Genomic DNA, 23,869 nt, shown 5'->3' on the forward strand with positions numbered 1-23,869 from the left:
CGTGGTCAAATCGGCCGATGCTACAACTGTAGAGCACCCATATACTGACATTTATGTTAAATGCATTCAAACGGCCCCGATGGAGCTGACCATGGATGTTTAAAGAGAACGGAGCTGACGGTAAGACCTAGCGACAGACTTGGCGAAGTAGTGGAAGTATACACGTGTGACTATGCCCCATTTTCAAAATAAGGTGTTAAGAAAGGGAACTGTATATACAAAATACATATATGGAAATAAGATCGATTGGATTACATTCACCAGAAGTATAAAACATTACATGTTCCTTATAAAGTAAAAAAGAAAATACCCCTAATTTGTGAGGGAAATGTCATTATTCTTTGATTTTTGGTAACATTTTTTAAAAATAATTCCTGTAAATGACTGATGCATGTGACTTCAGGACATCTCTGACTACATACATGCTGAAAAACAAACATGTTTACTCTTTCAATTTAGATATTTTCCAATGTAAAGGTCCCTAGAAGTGATTGATTCAACTTTTTCCCATGGTCTAGTGTTAAAAAAACAAAAATCGCAATAAATCGTAATATCAAATAGCAATACTTGTAGAATCACTGTACTTAAAAATCCCAATACATGTTGAATCGGCACCTAAGTATCGTGATAGTATCGAATCGGGAAATAGGCGTATCGTCCTAGCCCTAATGCTTACAGTACGTTGAACACCGGAAATGCATGTATTCTGTGGACACTGCTGTTATGAGTATAAAATAACCAGTACTGTAGGTAAGAAGAAGTCTTCGTTTTATTTTCAAATAGCAGAAACTGTGTGCAAATCAAGCAATGCATCACTGTTTATTACTGATAACTAGCTGTCCAGTTATGACAGAAAAGGAGCAGATTGCTCCAAAACAAATTGTCTTATGTAACACAGGTGTAAACCAAGTCTCCATACACAGCACCATGGTGTTCAGCCACTTTAGTTCCCAATGATGGATCACATAGCTGCCTCGTGTCCAGACTTTTTGCCATATTCATTCATTACAAAACTGGGCATCACATACATTCAAAAGTGACTCTTACAAACATCTTATTTAAGAGTCATGTGGAGCAGCAGTCAGCCAGGCTGAGCCAGAGAAAGATGCTAATGCACACATGCATTATGGAGATGCAGGTAAGAAGCGATAGATACCTTTTCAGAAAAGGCTATGTGCTGGCTTAGCAGCTTTTACTGGAATGGATGGATTACTCGGTTCAGATGCTCCATGCTAATGTTTAATACATCCATGTAAACATAGTGTACATCATGGAGCTATGACCTTCTACAGCAGAAAACCTGAGGAATTAATAAAGACGTGCATCGGTCTCCACTGACAGAGACCGACAAAGAAAGGATTTGTGTTGTTTAGCAACGACTGAACAGAGATCTTAATAGACCTTTTCACAGCAGATGTTTTGACTTGTCATAAAAGGAAAAGCTCAGGTTTAACTATTAGAGTTGCCCGCTGCTTTTCCCCAATTCCCATTTCAAACATTTCTTCAAACAATATCCTCACTGTTACTTAACATAAAAACATGAGACTCTTCTGGATAATGTTATGGCCCCTAAAAGGTTTATGCTATGACCACCAGTTTTAATTATTTTCTTGTTTCTGTTCATTTTGGCTTGCCGTACAGCTCATACTACCATAAAACCCATGAGCATCCGCCACCGTTGCCATGGAGAAGAAGCCAGTCAGAGGCGCAAACCAAAGCAGAAGAGGATTCAAAACGCTTTGGTGTTGCACTTGGGAACAAAAGATGGTGCTATAAATGTTATATTCATCCAGAAATCTCCAAATTGAGAGTGAACTGGTTTAAGCAGCAGATTGGAAAACAAGTTTCCTCAACAGTGCAATTTTGTTTTGCCTCCGCCCACTGTTAGCAGCGCATGTAACAGAATTTTATGGTCTGTGATTGGATGTTTCTTGCCAAAACGCACCTTGGGAGGTGTAGTTGACTTCTACCATGAAGTGTTTAAGTAGGACAGGCTGGTACCTTCAACTTTTTTTTTTTTTTATAAAAGAACCAGATATTTTTAACGTAGTTGTTAATCTTTTGTACTGATGATTCAACCGGGAGAGTTTCAAGCCGTAGAATAACTGTGAGTCTGAGTCATGAAACATTGTCTATGGGAAAAATGAATGGGAGTACTTTAAATCAAAATTGCTCCACCGTTAATGATGATTTGTATCATTTAGGTGCAACAGTACGCCATTGAGTGAAGTCAAAGTGTGCACCATAAGAAAGTTTACTGTACGAAAGGCCGAACGAAGCACAAAAGACATTTTTTGCTGATCCTCCACAGTCCTTGTCCCGTGTGCTTTGATTGAGAGGCAAGAGCCTTAGAGATAAATCAAATCAAGGTGATGTTTGCAGTGAATGAAGTGGGCAGTGAAGTATTGACTGCAAAGTCTAGCCAGCTGTCACAGAGCAAACAGGGCCTGACAGCTGGGTGGTAATTACTCCACTATTCACACAAGGTCACAGCCTTGGCAAAGACTCAAAATAGAAAATTTCCCTGCAGTAAAGTTCAAAAAGATTAAAGTTCACAATACTAGAGACAGGAAATATGCTGATTCTGCTAAATCAGCAATAACCAACCTTGGCTTTGGTCGAGGAGAAGTGGCCTACATTTAGTTTCATTAATGTAAGAGGGAGTGCATTTCCTAGTAACGCATAGTAATATCTGAATATCAAACATCCACAGTATTCCATAAAAATACATCATTCATATATGCACTCATCTATTATTTAGCTGCTTTCAACTTTAAGAGACAGTCTTGCTGAGGCAATGATGTAATTAATGCAACATAGCAGAGGATGTACCACATCATGTTGTGATTTCATCACTTCCCTGGTGGCTGAAATGGTGACTGTCAAACCTGCTTTACTGTTGTTTCTTTTTAATGATGTCCCGGTGTATAAATCAAAACTTTTCTATTTTATGACTAAGAATCAAGCGTAGAGAGACTGGTGATTGGAGAATAAATATACCGACAGCAGTTACAGTAGATTTGTAGCTATAACAAAGAGTAATCTCAGTCTCAATCAGCTTGATTGTTCCTCCTACAGACCGCAAACACTCCTCAGCCATGACTGCCACCACGCTGCATCATTACCAAGCCAGCAGCAACAGCCAGAGTCTGCTCCCACCAGAGGAGAGGGGTAATGGGATGTCCTGAAGGGCACTCCAGGGGTCTTTCTATAAGGCTCTGCTGCCACTCTGCAGTTAGACACCCTCATTAATTATAAAGGCAAGTTAATGCCTACTGTATAAGAGGCGTTTCAGGAAAGCCCAAAGGAGTCAGGAGAGAGAGCAGTGGTCAATGAAGACACTGCAGCCATTCAGGAGGGAGGGGAAACTCGTTTCTCTGCTGAATCCCACGCTGAGGAGGTATAAGCAACAGACTGAGTCAAGCAAATATCTAGGAATAGATCAACCTCAGTATTATTGATATCAGTAATGTGTAGGGGCGACTATACTGCTCTGAAAACAGATTGTTTTGAAAGCCAGAATCTATTCTTTCAACAATGCTACAGCATCACAAACCAATTACCATGTACATAGAATCAATTGTATTGGCCGCGCATATTAACACATAAGAAAGTTGACCCCGGTTCTCAGTAGCTCTCAATAGCGCATAAACGATATAATCATCTTTGAGATCTGTCTGTATTTTTTAAATTCCCATTACACGTCTGTGTCACAATTTCCGTCCAAACGCTCCCTCCTTCCCAGTGATAAAATTGTCATATCATATATTAGTTGATTTTTGCGAGTATACATGTATCTGATTGTGTTAAATGCACATATGGTATTGTCTCATATCGATCGCACGCCCCTGATTTGAATCAAAACGGAATTGTATGGTGGCAGAATTTGTGATATCAGCAAATATCGTATTGTTGTCCAAAGAATCACATACACATCGTGATGAAACTTGTGATTTACACCCCTGATAAACAGTGCAGAAACGCATTATTTATCAGTGTAAACATCTTATATCTATTCTTGTAAACATCAATGTATTACAGAGGCCGAGAGAGGTCAATGCTCAAGAAAATACAAGAAGCAAATAGACAAAATACAAGCATCTGAAGAACGATTTCAGTACTTTGGCAACACAAACAGAAGCAAAAAGAAAGACATTTACAAATTTTAACAATGCACGGCATAAAGAAACACACTGCAAATAAGCAAGCAAACAGAGAAACGCTGCACGTCTTAACTAAGTTAAAACACAAAAGGAATAAAACTGATAATCACGCTGGTAACTCGTAAAAGGCTAATGTTAGGTGTATAGCCAATATCTCCAAAAACATCAGAATGTTAAATCTGCATTTGCGTCACATTTATTTACGTCACGTTTGTGTTGTCAAAATAGCAAACGTATCTATTAATGTGCTTGCTTCTACTTTGTGCCTTGTTGTGAGGCCGCAAGCTACACATTACGCAATGTGGCGAACTTCTAAGACTCCTTTGGGCTTGAAAGCCAATAAAACTGTAGCACGGTGCGAGCAACACAATCAATCCGAGAGATATATATCACTGCATCTTCCCGGAGCGTTTGTACGCGGGGCACCGACAGATCAGATAATGATAGTCACAGAATGTGTTCATGATTCATTAGCTTTGCATTGTGCTTGAGGCAGCATGTGGGCGGAGGTGGCTGGGCCAACTCCTCTGTAGAGTTTATTCTCTGTACCTGCACTGAGGAATGACTACGACTAAAAATAGCACAAGCTCACCACAAACAGCACCACAGCGTGATCAGTTATCATCAATACAATGTAACTACACTACAGCCCACAGGATACCTGATTTATCTCCGTATTGATTGGACTGATCCACACTTAATTGCATTCCAGTTAGGATAGCTCATACGCTCATGAGCTGGATATTTCATGTAGTCTGATATATTTACAGAATATCGTGCAAACAGAAACAACAGAGAAGACGTGTGAAGGTTTTTGTACATGTCCTATTATGAAACTCTATTGAAGCGGCTCCTCCAATCTTGCACTGTACACGCAGCCAAAGAGGCCCGGAGCAAACAATCACTCTTCCCACCAAATGAGCTGGGAGACTGACATGCTGTGTAGCTGTGTGTGTGCAAACAGCCCTTTATTCCCCTCAACGGCACCTGTCTCCCACCCTGGGGACGGTTGGGGAGCTCCGTGAACACCATTTATTGAGATGGGAATCACCACTGTTGAAACAATCCCCCTCCAGACTGCTATTCTGCTGCCATATGGCACACCTCTGTCTGTGTACTCAGCCAAAACAAAGACACAGAGCTGCGACCAAAAGGCTAAGATTATTTCCTGAGGTCTTTTCTTTGTGCAAATTCTGCAGATTTTCAGTACCACCACATCTCATATCATATGAACACAACACGTAATGAGCATATAAAGGAGACCGTTGTCTAATATTACTGCTTGAAGGGTCATTTTGAAGGCCCATTTTCATCTAAAGGGCATTCTTTTTTTAAAGCATCATCTCAGTCTTCCTCATTTGTTTTCAATAACAAGTTCAGACATTGGAGAGTACAATATACCGAGTATGTGCGTGCCACAAAAATGAACACTCTTAAGATGCTGCTGTTATTTTTGGCCATGCTAGCAGCGTGGCTCTAGGGACAGCTATGTCGGTCTGATAGTTGATCTGTCCACCACTTTGCTCTGACTGAAATATCTCAACAACCTTTGGATTGATTGTCATGACATTTTGTACAAACATTTGTGGTCCCTAAAGGATGAACCCTACTGTCTTCAGTGATCCCCTGACTTCTCATGTAACACCACCAGCAGGTCCATGTTTACACTTAACCCTGTGAAATAGCTCAACATCTACTGCTGGCACAACATTTAGTAAAGATATTCATTGTGCCCACGATGTACCCTTCTGACTTCGGGGTTCCCCTGGCTTTTCATACAGCGTCATCATCTTCAATTCGTCCAGTACTTTGGTTTATGATCATAGACTGTTTATAAGAAGTGGACGTAGTCACTGTTATGTTACCCGTTTGTTTTTTGGACTGACGTTTTGAAGCCTCGAGTTTGGCATTTTGGCCGTCGCCATCTCGTTTTTTTGGCAACCAGAAGTGACACGAGAGGGTGGAGCTAAGTACAACTGAATGCTGAATAGGATATTTTTAAGGCGATGAAAATGTTACAATTAATTTTCATGAACTAAAAACATACTGTGAAAGGGTTAATGTTAGGTTAAAGACGAAAACTCGGACAACTCCCAGACCGGACAACGCCGTGGTAGCAACCTGTCAATCACAAGGAAGCCACGCCCTAAAGCATACCCTGCTTTATGGTCTATTTGACTCTAAATGGGACCATAATTCACTAAATGAACATCATGCTGTATTGAAGAAGACTTGAAACTAGCGATTGAGGCCATTAACGCATGTTTAAGTTAAAGTTTAAGGCACTTCTGCGTTGGCTTCACTTTTCAGACCCAGAGGTTGCCTACTGTTTACGACCAAGGACTTGCAAAACTAATAGCATTCCCATGAGCCTTTGCTGTACTTTGTGTTTAGTGCTAATTAGTAAATGTTAGCATGCTAAATCCCCACAGAGCCGCTAGCCTGGCTTCAGACTCTAAGACTTTAACCATACACAGGATTTTGTACCTACTTTTCTACAGTTTTGAAAGGATTTCATGGATTCTGCTGTGTCGGTAAATGCCAAAAGTTTACATAAGCTTTCATAAATTTGACTTTTCCACTGGAGGACATCATATTGTTGGGTTGTTGAGAACACTCTGACAATTAAAACTGTGTAAATAACATGGCTTTTAAGTACCATTATTATTCCATATCCAAATCTTCCAAAGACGAATCTTACAGACAATGCTGGCATCAGACTGTAGTCACTGAGAGCATTCAATTTGATATTTGGTTTGACAAAGCACAAGACAGGACACAATAGCAGCAAGTCATCTCTAGTTTTACATAACAGGGAGCAGAGGAGTGCATCTGATGGCTCAGAAGATATCAGATGCTCTATTCAGTCAGTCATGACACAAACACCCCCAGAGAGACAATCGTAGTGACAATCATATGCACAACTGTTAAATCCTAAACCCGTGTCACTACTTGGCCTGAAAACCCATTTTCCTCGAGACAGCAATGCAGTTGTTGAGCGCGCACGCTGCTCCTAATGTGATTTTCTTGTGCTAGATGTGGGAATAGTCTCCTGTTACAATTACAAACATTATAGAGCACAAAATGGAATTTTCTCAACCAAATGAAAAGATGCCTGTGATTGAGTCCGCTGTGTACTCACTCTCCACTATAGTCAGTGAGGCGTTAACGCAAATGGATACCGAGAGGAGGAGAGGAGATACCTAGATAACAAGTCTCCATCTTGGCTTGTTGTCTAATTAAAATATCCAGACACACAACCTAATGAACCAGGAATAATGAGAATGTTTTTCCTTAACTGATTTCTAGCAGCTGTTGTGGCTAAAGGAACAAGACACCTGGGAAATATCTTGTGACAGGCAGGGGTTGTCTTGGTCATTGAGGCCGGCCTGGCTGGTTTCCAGGTTGGTAGCTAATCAGACACTGAATAGATGACACAGAAAGACATTCCACAGGGGTGATATAGAGATGTAACATGATGATAAAGGTGTAAATTACCTATGATTTCCTTCCTGTAATGCTGTTAGGTGAGGGTTAGATAACCAAGAGCTACGGCTGCAACTAACTAACTAACTAACTAAATTCATTATCAGTTTATTTGTTGATTATTTTCTCAATTAATCAATATTTTTTTCCTTTATAAAATGCCAGAAATAACCATTACAACTTCCATAAGCCCAAGGTGACATATTCCAGTTGCTTGTTTTGTCCGACCAACCAACCCGATATCACACAAAAGCGTGTAAAAGACCCGGATGTCTGCCAGAGGATAGCGTGCCACATGTATAAAGGTGCAGTAACCTACCAGAAGGCGGCAACAAAACCCATAGCTTAGGTTTAGGCAATAAAGCCACTTGGTTAGGTTTAGGAAAAATGTCATGGTTGGCCTTAAAATAAGTACTTTAACTAAGTAATATACATAGAGAAACAATGTAACATCAGTACACAAACGTCACTAAAAAACACATCACAAACGTAGCTTACAAAACAAAACACCTTAGGTGACCTTTCTCCTCTTTTATTCTACGTCACTAGCTCTGAGCGTAGCATATTCACGCAGATGCATCCAGTACAGACTACATAGTGTACAAATGACACACCTAAAGCAAGAACGGCGTTCTTATTACACGCTTTTTCCTTGCGCATTATCATGTCATTCACGCACCTTTTCGTGCAAACAGGCTGAACAATCCCATGGCAAAACACATTTAGTATGCAATCATATAAGACAGAAAGGCATGAAATTCTCATATTTGACATCAAATATTTAGATCTTATCTCGTCTATTTGCAAATCAAGTACATCCTCGTGTGTTTTGAACCGCAGAAAAAATGTCAAATGGAAGAAGTAATCTTGTAATGCAGCTGAGGGTGACATTTGACTGCAGCAGAAGCATAAATGTATGGTACATCAGCTAAACTATAAAAAAAAAAATGGCTGTAGACTTACATGCCAACAAAGATCGAGTGAAAATCCAAGATCCCTAAAGACAACAACACATGTCGATGCCTGCCCTTCTGGTAAGTATTAGAAAAGCTAACAAAAGACATAAATTAAGCCGTGATGGGAGAACCTTCATTATCATCTATTACATAAAAAAATAAATATCATGTGGACAGAACAATATTTTATTGGCAAACACTACTGTTACTGTTTCTAATCAGAACACATTTTCTGAATTGACCCAGAACCTGCAGCGGACAGCTGGCTTTGTGTCTGTGGCTTGTTGTGTATTTCCACTGGCCAGCCTCTTTGTCTCCTGTGTGTGTTCATCTATCTCCTCTCCAGAGACACTCATCTCTTCTGACTGCTGCGCTGACACACACACAAAGGAAAAGGAGACTGATTGCATGAATAGCCGTTAATGTAATCTGCAGGCACAGACACACGTGGAACAACGGGAGCCAGGACTTTATTTGGCTCTAAGATGGAATAAAACATTGACTGATGGATGATATGGCATGCAAATATACTAAATGCACACAGACACACGCAATGCAAGCTAACACACTCAAATAATGACTCTCATAAAGCACCTCAGCCTCATCTACCTACCCAGCGGAAAACACAACTCCTTCTCTGGAGGAAAATTATCCAGAGTGGGAGGCAAATTAGACTTTGATGAATTAAACATTCAAAGGGTGATTTTTCAACTCTAAACACCAAAAAACAACCAGCCCGCCTCGTCTCAACGTCTTGTTGCACCGATGCACACGGCTCTCTTCAAGCTCCTCCGCTCTCCTCCTTTCTAGTTTTCATAAGCTGATTTGTTCAACGGCGAAGGGTGCCGTGGCACACCTGAGAGACGGCGCCGAGTGTCTCTCTTTTGAACAGAGAGATAAAAGACGGTAAAGGAGAGCAGGAGTGAGACCCCGCAGAGAGAGAACAGACCTTGTTCTCTCGGTGCAGCTCAAGTGGCCCTCTTCACAGGCTCCTAGCCATATCTGTACGAAGATGACAGGATCTTGTATTTCTCTTCGAGCTAGTAGGCACTCATTTGTGAGAGTGCAGATGGCTTTTCTTAGTGAGCACTTTTACTGTGATGCTCAACATCAGCCGCCTTCCTCCTGGTAAACAGCAACAACCCCACCGGCTGCCGTCGCTTCAACGGAGGTTTTACTTTACTCTTATGAATGTAGTAGAACAAAGAGGGATACAATGCTGTTATTCCTCCTTCATTTCATCGCAATTATAAATTATTGTCAAGGGTATAATCATTGATATTGTTTTAAGCATGCACTGGTGTTCAAATGATCATAATTTGGCACCAAAGAGCTCAATGTGTGCCAGCAAAACAAGGCCCATACCAGCGAGAATCCTCAGTGCTTAAATCAACATCAGCATGTCAGTTCAGACGCCTGGATTTGTTGGACCACACCACTACGAGACACCGATGCACCAATCTGATACACCAGATCATATCGGCGCCGTTACTGACCCGATTAAGTAGAATGGGTATCTGCCATGGCATGACCAATCCACATCAAATACAAGTTCTTTATCAACGCCATTATAAAATTCAGACTTTCCATTATCAGTTACATTCATTCAGTCACAGCTGGTGTTTTTTGTGCAATAAAAATAATTCCACTGATTTCTAAGCAGAGAGGTACAGTATATACTGTACAGATTTTAAATACTCAAGTATCGGCAGAGAAAAAGTTGAATCAGTGCATCCCTTTAATTTTCCAAGTTCTGCAATCAAAAGCTCTCAGTGGTTTCATTATTCTTGTCCTTAACTGCAGGAGCGGAAACGTCCTTTGTCCTGCAGTGGACAGGTTGTCCATTCTGAGACTCCTTCATGCAAATCACCACTGCACCAAGCTGGAACTTGAATAACCTCTCCCATCCCTGAAGAGCTTTTGCTGACATTATGCTTTTTGTTTATAGCCCCCACTCTTGGCAAACTGATATTGTGCGGCAAATCTCAGGACACCAGTCATTTCTTAGATGCTAGAAGCTGGTGCATGTGGCTGCAACCATCATAGTAGATTAAACATTCCTTAAAACATGGAATTTATGTGCACTATTTAGTCCGCTACTGAACTTCTCAACCCTGTCTGTATGCTTTATATTTATGTTTTATTTATACATGACTCGCTGTCTGGTGGAGTTAACTGTTTTTCTTTTTTTAAACAAAGTGGAAACTGAGGCTATACATACACAGTCATTTTGCAAAACTGCTAAACATAAAGCCTGACAGCTCTTCGTTTGAGGATTTGTTTACCTGTTACTGAATACATTATGTGTGACATTATCCACACAAAGGCAGATCATTCCAGTCAAATTAATAAACTGCAAGTAACAGCTCAATCTACTGAAGTTAAATCCCAGAGGATCCATGAATCAAGCTGCCGTATGAAAATCAACTGAACCACAAATCCAGATTATGTGAACACAGTCAACCTCGGAGAAAGCCTTGGTATGAACATGTATAATGGCACAGCTGGAAGACAGAAAGAAACTAGTTGTCACTATGCCCTTAAAAACATTTTGCACATCCTGACATACAAACGATAACAGCAAATCATCTGTTTCCTGAACAGCAATGACCATTACAGAGCACACTGAGCTGAGGAGACAAACAAGACACTGAGGCATGGATGGAGGAAAAGGGGAGCTGGAAGAAGGAGGGGAGTTGACGGCAATCATTAGCTCGAAAAACCCTGCAGTGAGGCAGTGTGCAGCAGAACCACAAGCCTGATGGTGCAGACGGAGAGAAAGGGGTGACCCGCGGAGCACATGAGGGTGGGATGAAAGAGAGAAATAGCAGGAGGACAAAAGGGAGGGAGGAGAAATGTTACTCGTAATAACAGCTCACTTTTTCTCTTAGAAAATGCTCCCTTGTAGGACATCAAACTTTAAGTGACACAATGAAGACTGAACTGAGGGTTGAAGATTAAATTAACCTCTCTACCCCACACTCTCTATCAGCTGATTTTCACTGCTCTGTTGGCTGGTTGGCCAACTTGAAGAGCGTCACGGCTGTCAGACCACATCTGATTTCAGCTCAGCATCTGTCCTGAGAGCTGATGACACCCACATTATTATCAATTTCCATCACAAAGCAACTTTTGTGCTGGAGAGCGCGACCACAGATTATTCACAAATAACGACATTGTTGGACTGACACAGACGAAAAATACACACGCTCTATGGTTCCACATGGCTGATGATAGAATAAGAATCCAAATGCACACAAATCAGTAGATTTGCAGCCTGCTGTTGCGCAACAACGTCAACAAAAAGTGCAAGTTCTGCTGCTTTTCATTGTGAGTGTGGTAGTACGAGCATATGCCTGCGTTTCCTCATTAGTCTGCAGAGGCACAGGGCCTTGAAGTACAGAGCGAGACAAAGGCTGGATTCTCTTATACAGCAGAGAGGCCTGTGGCCCACAGACAAACAGGACCAGAGCGATGACGACGAAGAGAGGACAAAAAGTAAAGTTTGACTATGGATAGCGGCGCAGTGACATTTGTCTGTTAAAGCCTTCTGAAGTCACACGGGTTAGAAATACAGCAGCAAAACATAGAGCAGTCACATCATAGTAAATCTAGGGCTGTCCTCGACCAAAGAAATTCTCAGTCGACAAACACTCACACGATTTTGTTGACTAATCGATTTGTTGATTTAATCGACAGATCTGTAAAACTGAGTAGAATCACACAAAAGCACCACTTTAAATTGTGTCATTTACCAGAGATAATAATTCATAAGTAAACTAAGACCAAAACGATTGATTAGTCGACTAATCGCCTAAGAGGAGGCAAATAGTAAACAATCAGAATAAATTAATGCTTAATTTTGTAGGATAACCTTCCCAAACAACATATTCTGTGCTGTGTAAAATCCCTAAACTAAAAATGAAAAGACAACATCTGCAAAAGCATTTCCATCTCCATTCTCCTTCTAAATGTAGATGTTTAAACACCATGCATGCTATGGTCCCAAAACAAAAACATTAGGGCTGTTACCCAACAAAAATTGCTCTGCACCAAATTGTGTCTCATTATAAAACATAACCCAATATCAAGGCTGTTGTGTTGTCCTGCTACAATAGATGCTGAGCCCGATACTAACATTGCAATTAAAATTCTGTTTGATGCCAAACTGTGCTCACAAACTTTTGAGGTCAGCGTTTGAAGATTATCTGATTAACCTGAGGTGGTGCATATCTCCTGTGCATCATAACTGCAGGTTATTGTTATTATCTGTAATTGATGAAAGCTTTTTAAATGAGTTAATTAACCTATACGAGGCTCTCCCTTTCGCAATCCCCACCAAGAGTTGCAGCGCACCGTGTTAACTCATTTACGAGGCCACTGAAGTATATAAATATACCCAACAAGCTGTGCAATCTGTTTGCATTACTATGGCTGCAGGCTGTCTACTGTTAAAGTGAGCCGTGGCCCGGTAGGGGAGCAGGATCATCAGCACTGCTCTGTTCTCGTCCACTTCTCTTATTAGCAGACCAGACACCACAGGATTATATTGCTCTGGTAGGAGGATTAATATTCATGCTTCCAGGTGGAGCATAACCTCAGGCCCCTCTGTGTTTCTCTTTGTCACACAATACATCCCAGACAGCACAATGGAGGGCTCGGCAGACTGCTACCGAAACACTGACAGACTGCCGGCCTGCCTGCTCTCCATCCAGCCCACACACACACACACACACAGACACACACACACAAAGAGACACTGGGGAATATGAGAGGGCCATTTGGTGAGACAGACCCAAACAAGCTCTGCAACCACATTTAGTGGCCTCAGCATCTTGATGTAACAAATTGAGAAAAGTGTTTATGTGTGTGAGCTTGTGTTTTAATGAGTGCATAGCCAAAGAGACATCTCATCTTCAGATAAGCTCTTTAATGAATCCCAGTAAACTAATGCAGGTCAGGCAAAGTTTAATTTTCCGGTAATACCCCACTGGAGTATCAGAGCTGTGTGTGAGACGGCAATGAAGAATGAAGATTAAGGACCGCATCCATAGGCAGCAAAAGAGCACCGGCCCTTTGCAACCTTTCATTATCACCAAGACGTGACTGTTAATGTACAACTGGCAAGTGGCTGCTCCCACGTGTCAAATCCCAATGAGAGAGGGCTGCGAGCTGGGGCTGTCCTAGCCCCGCTCTGCTGTGTGGATAGACGCTACAGTGATGTAATCCTTAATCGCAACCAGCCATGCGCCACAGGTTCAGCCAATCGTGATGCATGGTGCGCAGTGATGCTGGTAAACACAAGTGACGTACTCCCGAGGTTACTCCTCATGAAACATTCAGACCTAGCACACATTTTAATCATTCATATGAAGCACAGCAACAGTGTGTCAGCCGCCGTGAGCTCTGAACACACACACACTTGCACACCGACACACACACAGGCGTATGCAGTCTACCAGCTCTGGATGACATATTGTATGCCTGGTAGACCTGCTGGCGAAGGACACTTCTGAAGGTCCTGACTGTGTAAAGTCAGCAAAGACCTGCAGCCAACAGGGATCTCTGAAGCGTCACACAGGCCACTGCAGCTTAAGCTTATAACTATATATAAAACAGGTTTGTACTGAGCTGGCTACATTCGCTGACCTTGAATAGCGACTATTTTGTAAAAAAAAAAAAAATATATATATATATATATATATATGTATATATATATATATATATTAGGCAAAGTTATTGACATCTATGGCTGCAACTAAAGATTATTTTCATTGTTGATTAATCTGTTGATTATTTTCTAAATTAATCGATTAGTTTGGTCTACAAAATGTCAGAAAATGGTGAAAATCGTTGATGTGTGTTTCCGAAAGTCCAAGATGACGTCCTCAAATGTCTTGTTTTGTTCACAGCTCAAAGATATTCAGTTTACTGTCATAGAGGAGTAAAGAAACCAGAAAATATTCACATTTAAGAGAGACATTTAATCAATTAATCGTCGCAGCTATATTGACAACATATACATGTAAGAATGTTAGTTTGTTAGTTACACGGAAAGGATTTTACAAAAAAAAAACCTGCTCATACTTCTCAAAGTAACAAAAACAAGTGTAGTTTTGGTATAGGCCTATTTCATAGCAGACATTTTCACTTGCCATAGTAGGAAAAGCACAGGTGCAACAAATAACATTAAAGATGGCTCTGTTCTATTCAAGTGTTCCAGTGAACCATGACAGTGTGACAGCGAGCCACACATCATTAATTCTGTTATTTACAGCTGCGCTTTTCAATACTGTGACATGTCAAAAGGTCTTCTGTCAATAGAGGGCTGCAGGATTGAGTCGTAAAACCTAGAAATGAGTTAGCATTTTAGCACTTCTGGTTCTCTCATCTGGAAGTCAATGGCTTTTTACTTAGATGCCGGAAATAAGGTCTGTAGTCAACACAAGCTGAAGAGATTTTAACGTTTTGTTCTACAAAATAAAATACATCAATATATATACAGTAAATATCCCACTCATGAATTTTGAAGCCTTTACCTGTCTTAAAAACTACTAAACGTCATCACGTCGACTCGTCCGCCTTTACTGCCTCGTAGTGTGTACTACATGCATTCATCTGTCCGTCGTGTAGTTCTTTTAAGCCTAACGCTTTTTACTTCTGTCGATTGCATTCACACTTCAAAAATCATAAAAGTGGTGTTAATTTGTGGAGATTATGTTGCTGAACAAAACGTGTAAGTATCATAAACTTTTTTTAGCCACAGAGACCGTATTTTCTGCAATCCCATTGTTTTTTTTGTCAAGGGAACCAAGGGGGTTGCTAACTTCCTGGTTCGCCTACAAAAATACGTCACCTTGAAGCTCTCTATTAGTACCAAAACTCGGGTGTTGTATCTGCACTAGTATCGAAAATGCTTAAATGATACCCACCCCTAAATGCACATGCCAATTTTCCAACACATCTAGCTGTTCATGTGAGCTTTAACAGCAAGATGACGATAATGACATCACAGGTATAAGACTGAATGTGTGTCAGGGGACCAGTAGGACAGTCCCAACTTAAGAAGATCGTCCTGGTTGGTGTTGGTGTGAGCATGTCATCAGTCACCTCACCACCGCTGCCCTCCAATGGCATTCAGGAAATAAATTACCTTCCTGTGAGCGCTAACGGCCGGGTCTTTGTCAGGGCTTTTGAGAAGGGGAATCCTGACCAGTGAGTGATCTCACATTTTGTTAGGGTAACTGTGGAGTCACCGTAGCAACAGCTGAGTCCCTGGCACCATGCTTCGAAGTAAAGCACCCCTCAACACACACACAGGCTCCCATCCCCCGGCAGTCAGCAGGCCTCAGGAGATCTTGTTCAGCACTGATTTTGGTCACATAGCAGTGAAGGGATGGAAAGTCTTAACTCGTTATTATCTTAATACAGACTTCAGTACACACCCCATATTTTTACATTTTTACTTTTAGTGACCTGAAAGCTGGTGGTTGTGGTTTTCTTCAAACAAAACAGTTATTAGAAAACCAAGGGATATCACAGGTTTCACGGGGTGTAAGCTATATAATTAACTCAGTATCTGGAATAGAGTGGGCCCGATCGCAGTGCTGACGGCCATTAAATAAATCTGTTATTAATCAGAAGCACAACGATAAAACACTGGAGGTCTAGTGAAGGAAAAAATAAGTCCGATCTACGTCTTACATCGTCACGCTTTTTCTTTATAAGCATTTGAAGAAAGTAGTGTCAGTAGAGACAGTCTTTCTCACTCTCTTCCCGCCTTCTCTCCACACACAAATCTCACATTACCTTTTCAACTGTTTTACTATGACGACAGGCAAACAGACACTTTAAGAATGCAGATGCAGAAGAAAAATTGGCAACTGACTGCGTAACAGTGGCATATTTAGGGCTCCTTTATTTACACAAACTGGGAGACAGAACTTTTAAGGCAAACTGGGGATAAACAACCCGCATTTAGATGCCTTAGACTCATCAATATTGCATTTCACAGAACTAAATTAGAATAGCGTTTGCTTCAGGTCAAACCCACAAACAAACGAGTGCATGCAGGTTTTTATAGTGGGTGAATCCACTTCGGTCTTGTCTTTGATTAACAACATAGTATTTTCTTTACTTATGATTTATCTGTTGTTCAGATATGACCCAGCTGGAGTCTGACTCTCTGATGCATTAAAACCAGAGAGCAGAAGAGGCCTGAGGGCTACAGAGGCACTTCCATCAACCTGCAGCTAGATGAGAGCTAAATCTACAGGGCTGTGCGATGATGAGTGCTCACTTTTTCTTCCTCCAAACATAGTGGAAAGATCCATAATTCATTAAAAGCACAAACTTAAGTTCATGCATTACAGCTGCCACTGCTTTAAAAAGACAGACACGTCTTTCTGCCCTTCTTTTGAAAGCCCTCAATGCTCAGCTTCGGTGCATGCATATTTTGTGTTTCTAATTTCTGCTAAGGACGTTTTGTGCTGAAGGTGGCTTTATAAATGTAGACACCTTGGGGATGTCCCCGTCATCGAGGAAGAAGATACCTGATTCAATGTCAAAGAAATGAAGGAGGCTAATGTATGTCAGGGGCAAATCTGAATTTGGAGCCATTAAACAGTTTAGGGAAATGAAACTATAGTGGGAATGAATTCTCAGCACAATGGAAACAGGATAGGAAGGTGAAAGACGGAGAGACAGAAAAACATAGAGAGAGATCACGAGAGACTGAGAATATATGACCTAGTTATGCCTCTTGCTCTGCATTCCCTAGTCTACATGTAGGTATCCTGGGTGATTTTGGTTTTTGGCAGGCCAGAAGCCTGGAGGGAAGGAAGAGCAAAGTTTGAACTAAAAGAGGGATACACTCCAGCGGTGTGGCTAGTCAGGTGGATCAGCCTGCAACCCCCCATGGCCAGGTTAGACAGAAAGATAGTCAGGATGCCAGACAGTCACAGCAGAGAGCCGGAGCATTCTCCTCTTTCACTCCACTCCTCCTTCTTTCCAGCCTGCTGACGTCAGCCACCTAGACCACACGACTCTGCTGCAAACAGCACACCTGCTGGCTTCCCAGTCCATCTGGCCCAGCTCCATCTCTGGCTCAGCTCTCCACAGCAGAAATGCAGGTCTGTTTACAACCTGGGCACACAGTCACGATCCTACAGTAATTGCAGTATCTATTTCACGCTAGCTCGTCGTGGGAGAAAAGAGGAGTGATTGCAGTATAGCCTGCTGCTGATATCAATGGAGACAAGAATCATGTATGTCTTATTAATGTTGCATTGTTTCACAGATCAGGTTAATGTTTCCGTGCTATGCCGTGGATCTGCTTTAATCCTCTGTGACCCACAATAGACGCGTTTTTGTCTTTTTTTAGGGGGGTACAGGGGGTCTTTAGGGGGACATGGCAGGTCAACAGATGTCACATGGAAGCAGTGCACATCATCTGAAAGCTGGGAACCTGGAGATTAACTGAGATGTAGCTCAGCACTCTGTGTCAAGTTTTTCTAGTCATAAATGAGAAATAAACTTGAATTGATTAATTAATTATTATTTAAAATAAATTGTGAAAGTGTATCAGGGTTTTTGCTCTATTATGTCTCATAGGTTTTTGGGTTGATACCATTTGCTACACAGATTTGCTGCTAAATTTAACCATTTGTTACCACTCGATTATTGATAAAAAAAATTATCAATAATCCCTCCAAAACACCACATTAAGACACAAAGACCTTGAGGAACACCGTAGAAAAAGCCATGCTGTGATTTGGTATTAAAAACTTTTGACATTTGGAGATTTCTGCAAATATTGCATTTTTTGGCGATTAGATGGCGAGCACTTCTGTTCTGGAAACTGCTCAGAAACCCCCTTATTGTCAATGTAGCTAGGCAAGCCATCCATCCTCTGAATGCTCCAAGTCTATAGTTTGTGGCTGTAAAGTTTCATGAGGCTGTGATTATCCTAGAGGTCACCACAGGTGATTTTACACAGTAAGGGCAAGTTTCAAAAAATGGTCTCACTACAATTAAATGGCTGCTATGGGGAATAACATCATCGCACATTAAAACAATTGGGCTCATTGGATCCACAAGAGTCTGAGCTTTACAGTGATGTACAAGGACCCCAGTATGCAGAAATATTCAAATACACCATTATAGATTACGCAAAAATAACACATTTACATATACTACATGCAAAAAACTGCATGTGATTATCATAAAGTGGGCTTGTCTGTAAAGGGGAGACTCGTGGGTACCTATTTTCATTCACATATCTTGAGGTCAGAGGTCAAGGGAGCCATTTGAAAATGACTATGCCAGTTTTTCCTCATCAAAATTTAGCGTAAGTTTGGAGCCTTCCTTTCCGATAAACTAGTATGTCATGGTTTTCTAGTTTTACGTGATATACGTATCTTCACTATAGCTCTAAAACTGAACCTGCTACAGCCTCTGAAAGACGGTAAAGTCGGTGTCGGAGGGTTAATGCGTCTACGTGTTGATGACTACACAGAGAATTCTCTCAGGATTTCCTTACACCCTTTAACTACAACTGTTCAGCATCCACAAAGGGAACAATTTTGTCTTGCAATTGATGTGACAGGCCCTCTCACCTACTTTTTTATGAAATCAGCACGAACATAAAACTGCACAATCATCAAAGCAACGCTTGTAGTTTTGAGACAAAAGGAAGAGAAAGACATTTTGATATCAGGGGGGCCTAGTGTTTTCATCTTTACCAGCAATATGTATCTTCTGACGATATCAATAGTTTGTTTTCCACTGTGGTACATAGCCATTTTTATGAAAAAAAAAATGTCACACATGCACATATAGGGATACGTGTGGTCACTGAAAGAGAACATTCAGTCCTGCATCAACATCACACCTTTTAGCTTCTACCAGTCTACATGTAGATCTGCAAGGGCCACATAATGTAACTTAGTAGGCATGTTCTCCAGAGTAGCAACGGGATACCCTGTGTGTGCATTATTGATGTCAGAGGTTCAAGGTAAACTGCATGACAGCAACAACACTAATAATCAATACAAACAAGCAATAATCCGGCAAGCAACAAGCAAAGAGAAAAAAAAAAACATAGCCTAAGAAAAAAAATAATCCTGTCAAAAAAGGGCCATGAATGTCAGAGTAATGTTGCCTTTGACATCCCATCAACCTGCAGAGCTTGAGGGAACTGACATCTCTGTCCTATACAAAAGCTCCTTAAAAAGCCACTAAATTCACTCATGTATTCTGGCAATATAGTGGGTCATGAGAGCAACAACACTAATAATCAATACAAACAAGCAATAATCCTGCAAGCAACAAGCAAAAAGAAAAAAACAAATAGCCTAAGAAAAATAATCCTGTCAAAAAAGGGCCATGAATTTCAGAATAATGTGCTTTTGACATCCCATCAACCTGCAGCTTGAGGGAACTGACATGTCTGTTCTACAAAGCCACTAAATGCACTCATGCATTCTGGCAATATAGTGGGTCATGTTGAAGGAAATGCATCAGCATCATTTCAAATGATAAATTCTATTCATGGTCTATGTTGTCTCTTGGTAATAGAGACCAGCATGCAGGCACTTGCTGTCCCCTCTGCTTGTCTGTCTGCCAGGTTCAGACACAATTGCATCGCTATTGCATCCTGCAGAGCTCAGCAGAGAGGATCAAACTGTGTGGTCGACAGGTGACTAACCTGAATGTTGCAGGTATATTCCGTATCATCCAGCAGTCTCACGGTGCAGCTGTATTCTCGCTCCAGATTCCTGATGCTGCCACTCATGAATCGGCTCAACATCTTCTCGGGAGAATCGCTGCTCTGCGTCTCTTAACAGGACGCACAGAACAATAAAAACTCAACACTCAGCGTGCTATATAGTGAATGTCACATTGAGCACAATCCCATGTCCACTACACGACCAGCAGCCACGGATTCAGCCACCGAGGCGTGCACCATTGTTGTCCCGTTGTGCTATAAAAGAGCAAGAATCCGAGGATGCCCGCATCCAGATCCAGAGGAGAGCTCAGCCCTGTTGTGTGTGTGTGTGTGTGTGTGTGTGTGGTAGAGGAGGATTATCTCTCACCATTCACTGCTGCCACTTGAGCAAACTGGGCGGGTCCCAATGCAGACTGACGTCAAAGTCCACCAACCAGGAGTGTGTTTTATCTGCAGCTTTAAACCTGCAGGAGGCAGGATGGTTTTGGCATCATTGGGGAAAAAAAAAAAAATCCATAATAATCTTTTTCATCATATTGTAATTCAAGTGCTCTGAGAGAAAACTGGACTTCTGCATCTCCTCATGGCTGTGTTTACAGGCTTTAATTTTTTTTTTTGACCAATTGCAGGTCATTTCAGAGAGAGCGTTCCTATTGGCTGTGCTCCGGCTGGTATATTTCCTCAACTGATCTCAACATGGCTGCAAACTTTCCCATTTTACAGCTGAACAGTACACTACAAGATGTTTCTGAAAACATCTGAGGCGAGAAATAGGCATTACAGTAACATAATATTGATTCATATCCAATAGTATTTTTCCCAACGCCGCAATTTGTCCCGACACACACAGCTACCTAGCTCCAGAAAATATTAACATTTTTTTTTCTTTATTATTGTTATTATTTGCTTATTTATTTATTTATTTATTTATCTCACTTATTATTGTAAGTGTTGGTATTATTATCATCATCATCATCATCATCTTTATTATTATTCATATTATTAATATGTGTATGTATATATACTGTATTATATATATATTTTACTCATTTATTTTCTTTTTGTTTTGTTTTTGTTCCCCCTATATGCTCTACACATAAAAGAAATGATGTCTGTATGTGTTTAAGAGTAGATATATGTCATATATGACCATCTAGCCTCATTCAATGCCAAACACACTCATTATCCACATCACACACACACACACACACACACATCTCACACACACACACACACACACACATCTCACACACACACACACACACACACACATACACACACGCACACACATCTCACACACACACACACACACACACACACACACACACACACACACACACACACACACATTCTTCAACCTGCTTTTATCCCCTTGTGTTGTCTTAGTTTTGTTTTGTTTTTGTACTTTGTTATTTGTCTTTCTCTGTATAATATATTTTGGTCTTTTTTATATATGTCCCTGCACATGTCTTCACTTGTTTTGTAATCTCTTTATAACACAATAAAAAATATATATATATATATACATATATATATATATTAACATTGTCCTCTGTTTGTTTGTTTATTTTATTTATATTGCAAAACTGGTGATGACTGCAGTGCCTTAGCCCATTTTAACATAAAGCTGTGATGATAAAATGCATTCAATCCAGAGGTATTCATGAATAATTTTGGATATGACTAAGCCTGAATACATTATATTAGATATTAGTTGTGTGGAGCTCTGAGCAATATCTGAATAGAAAATATCCGTAGCACAGTGTCAGACTTTCAACCCAAAACCATGTCAGACTGAACTAAAATCATTGGCCTCAGGTGTCATAGCACTCTAGTGGGTTTGTTGAAATGTAAAATGTTTTGTCAAACATAGTATTTTGTTTCCATCTTCTACGGGTTCAGACTCATCCTGATCAGTCTCCTCTGACGGGTCCAAATCTGAATTTCCCCTCAACTATCCTCTTACAACAATGTGGACTCATTAAGTACATTAAGATGGTCCTGGTGTCCACTACAATTGACATTCATAAAAAAGCTAATATTTCAAAAGACAAATCATGTAACTGCTATCAGCACTAAATATATAATTCCTGACATGTGGATAAACAAAAAAATATATGAAAATCATAGTAAAAAACAAAAGATAAACAATATTTGATTTACCTCTCCTCTTTCAAAAAAATGTGCTTGCAGGAGGTTATCCTCCTGAGACACTGCCTATTGACATCCTGAAAGGGGGAAAGGCGTCGTTATTTATTTACCATAACCTCTTCCTAGGTCATGCTGGGTGAATATTTAATGTATTATACTGCCACCTGTAGGCCAGTTATCAGTGTTGCATATTATTCGTTTTAAGTTGCCATCAGATCACAAGATCTCCAAAATCGGTGTAATTTTACTATTGTTAAAAGATAAATAATAATAATATTTTTTTAAATCTCTATTATTTCTTATTATTATTATTATTATTTTTATTTTTATTATTATTATTATTATTATCATTATCATTATTATTATTATTATTATTATTATTATTATTATTATTATTATTTTTATTTTTATTATTATTATTATTATTATTATTATTATCATTATCATTATTATTATTATTATTATTTTTATTATTATTATTATATTTTTTTGGGGGGACGTGTAAATATTGTATGTGTTTTATTATTTCATGTGTCATTACTGCCTTAAGTCTGATCACATTTAAAGTTGTATTGGTTGCTTCCCTTATTGTCGGGGGTGGGAGGGAAAAATTGATGAAAATTAGAAGATTACTTATTTGCTCTGTAATTTATGTCTTGCAATGTTCCTCCAATTAAAAAAAAAATTAAATAGATAAAGAAAAAATATAAAGGATACAAATTAAAAAAAAAATAATAATGATTTATTTTGTTACTATTATTCAATTTTCACTCATATCTAATCTACTCACAGCAGAGCTGACCAAATCGTTATCAAAGGGAGACCGTTATTTATTTATTTTTACATGACAATACAAGGTCTCTATTACAACATACCACATTTCAAATAAAATTGCTATATATTTGTGTCAGCGTTGGGTATATTGTAACGTTTGAATAAATCTAAAAACTGTACCCCTTAATAATCGTGTTGGTTCTTCCTGCCGTGACCCGGATTCGAACCGGGGTTGCTGCGGCCACAACGCAGAGTACTAACCACTATACGATCACGGCGAGCTAGCAGGGACTGGTGCTGCCAGGCGACATTATCACACTATATCACAAACACAAGCACAGGAACTCAACTTAAAGGTCCCATATCGTGCTCATTTTCATGTTCATACTTGTATTGTGTGTTTCTACTAGAACATGTTTACATGCTGTAATGTTCAAAAAACACTTTATTTTCCTCATATGGTCTGCCTGAATATGCCTGTATTCACCCTCTGTCTGAAACGCTCCGTTTTAGTGCATTTCAATGGAATTGCAACGGAATTGCGTTGCTAGGCAACAATTTGGGTCCATGTTTACTTCCTGTCATCTGATGTTATTCACATACACTGCAAC

At 40.2% G+C, this 23,869-nt stretch overlaps 1 protein-coding gene and 1 non-coding gene across 4 annotated transcripts in view; both read right to left on the minus strand.

The window, feature by feature from the left end:
- LOC119486400 (FERM domain-containing protein 5) overlaps window positions 1-20,672 on the minus strand; it is a 69,231-nt gene extending 48,559 nt beyond the window's left edge. For 2 of the 3 annotated variants that reach the window (XM_037766475.1, XM_037766474.1), the window contains exon 1: window positions 20,313-20,672. In XM_037766475.1, coding sequence (XP_037622403.1) covers window positions 20,313-20,414 — 102 coding nt within the window. In that variant the 5' untranslated portion in view covers window positions 20,415-20,672. The remainder of the gene's footprint in view (window positions 1-20,312) is intronic. The other variant, XM_037766476.1, reaches the window with a different exon arrangement.
- A 2,792-nt stretch (window positions 20,673-23,464) lies between these two features.
- Window positions 23,465-23,536, minus strand: trnah-gug. Its single transcript has one exon. It is a non-coding gene; the product is annotated as a tRNA-His (tRNA).
- Between the last annotated feature and the right edge of the window lie 333 nt (window positions 23,537-23,869).

The sequence above is a fragment of the Sebastes umbrosus genome, chromosome 4 (assembly GCF_015220745.1).
Source record: "Sebastes umbrosus isolate fSebUmb1 chromosome 4, fSebUmb1.pri, whole genome shotgun sequence".
In the NCBI taxonomy this organism is placed as follows: Eukaryota; Metazoa; Chordata; class Actinopteri; order Perciformes; family Sebastidae; genus Sebastes; species Sebastes umbrosus.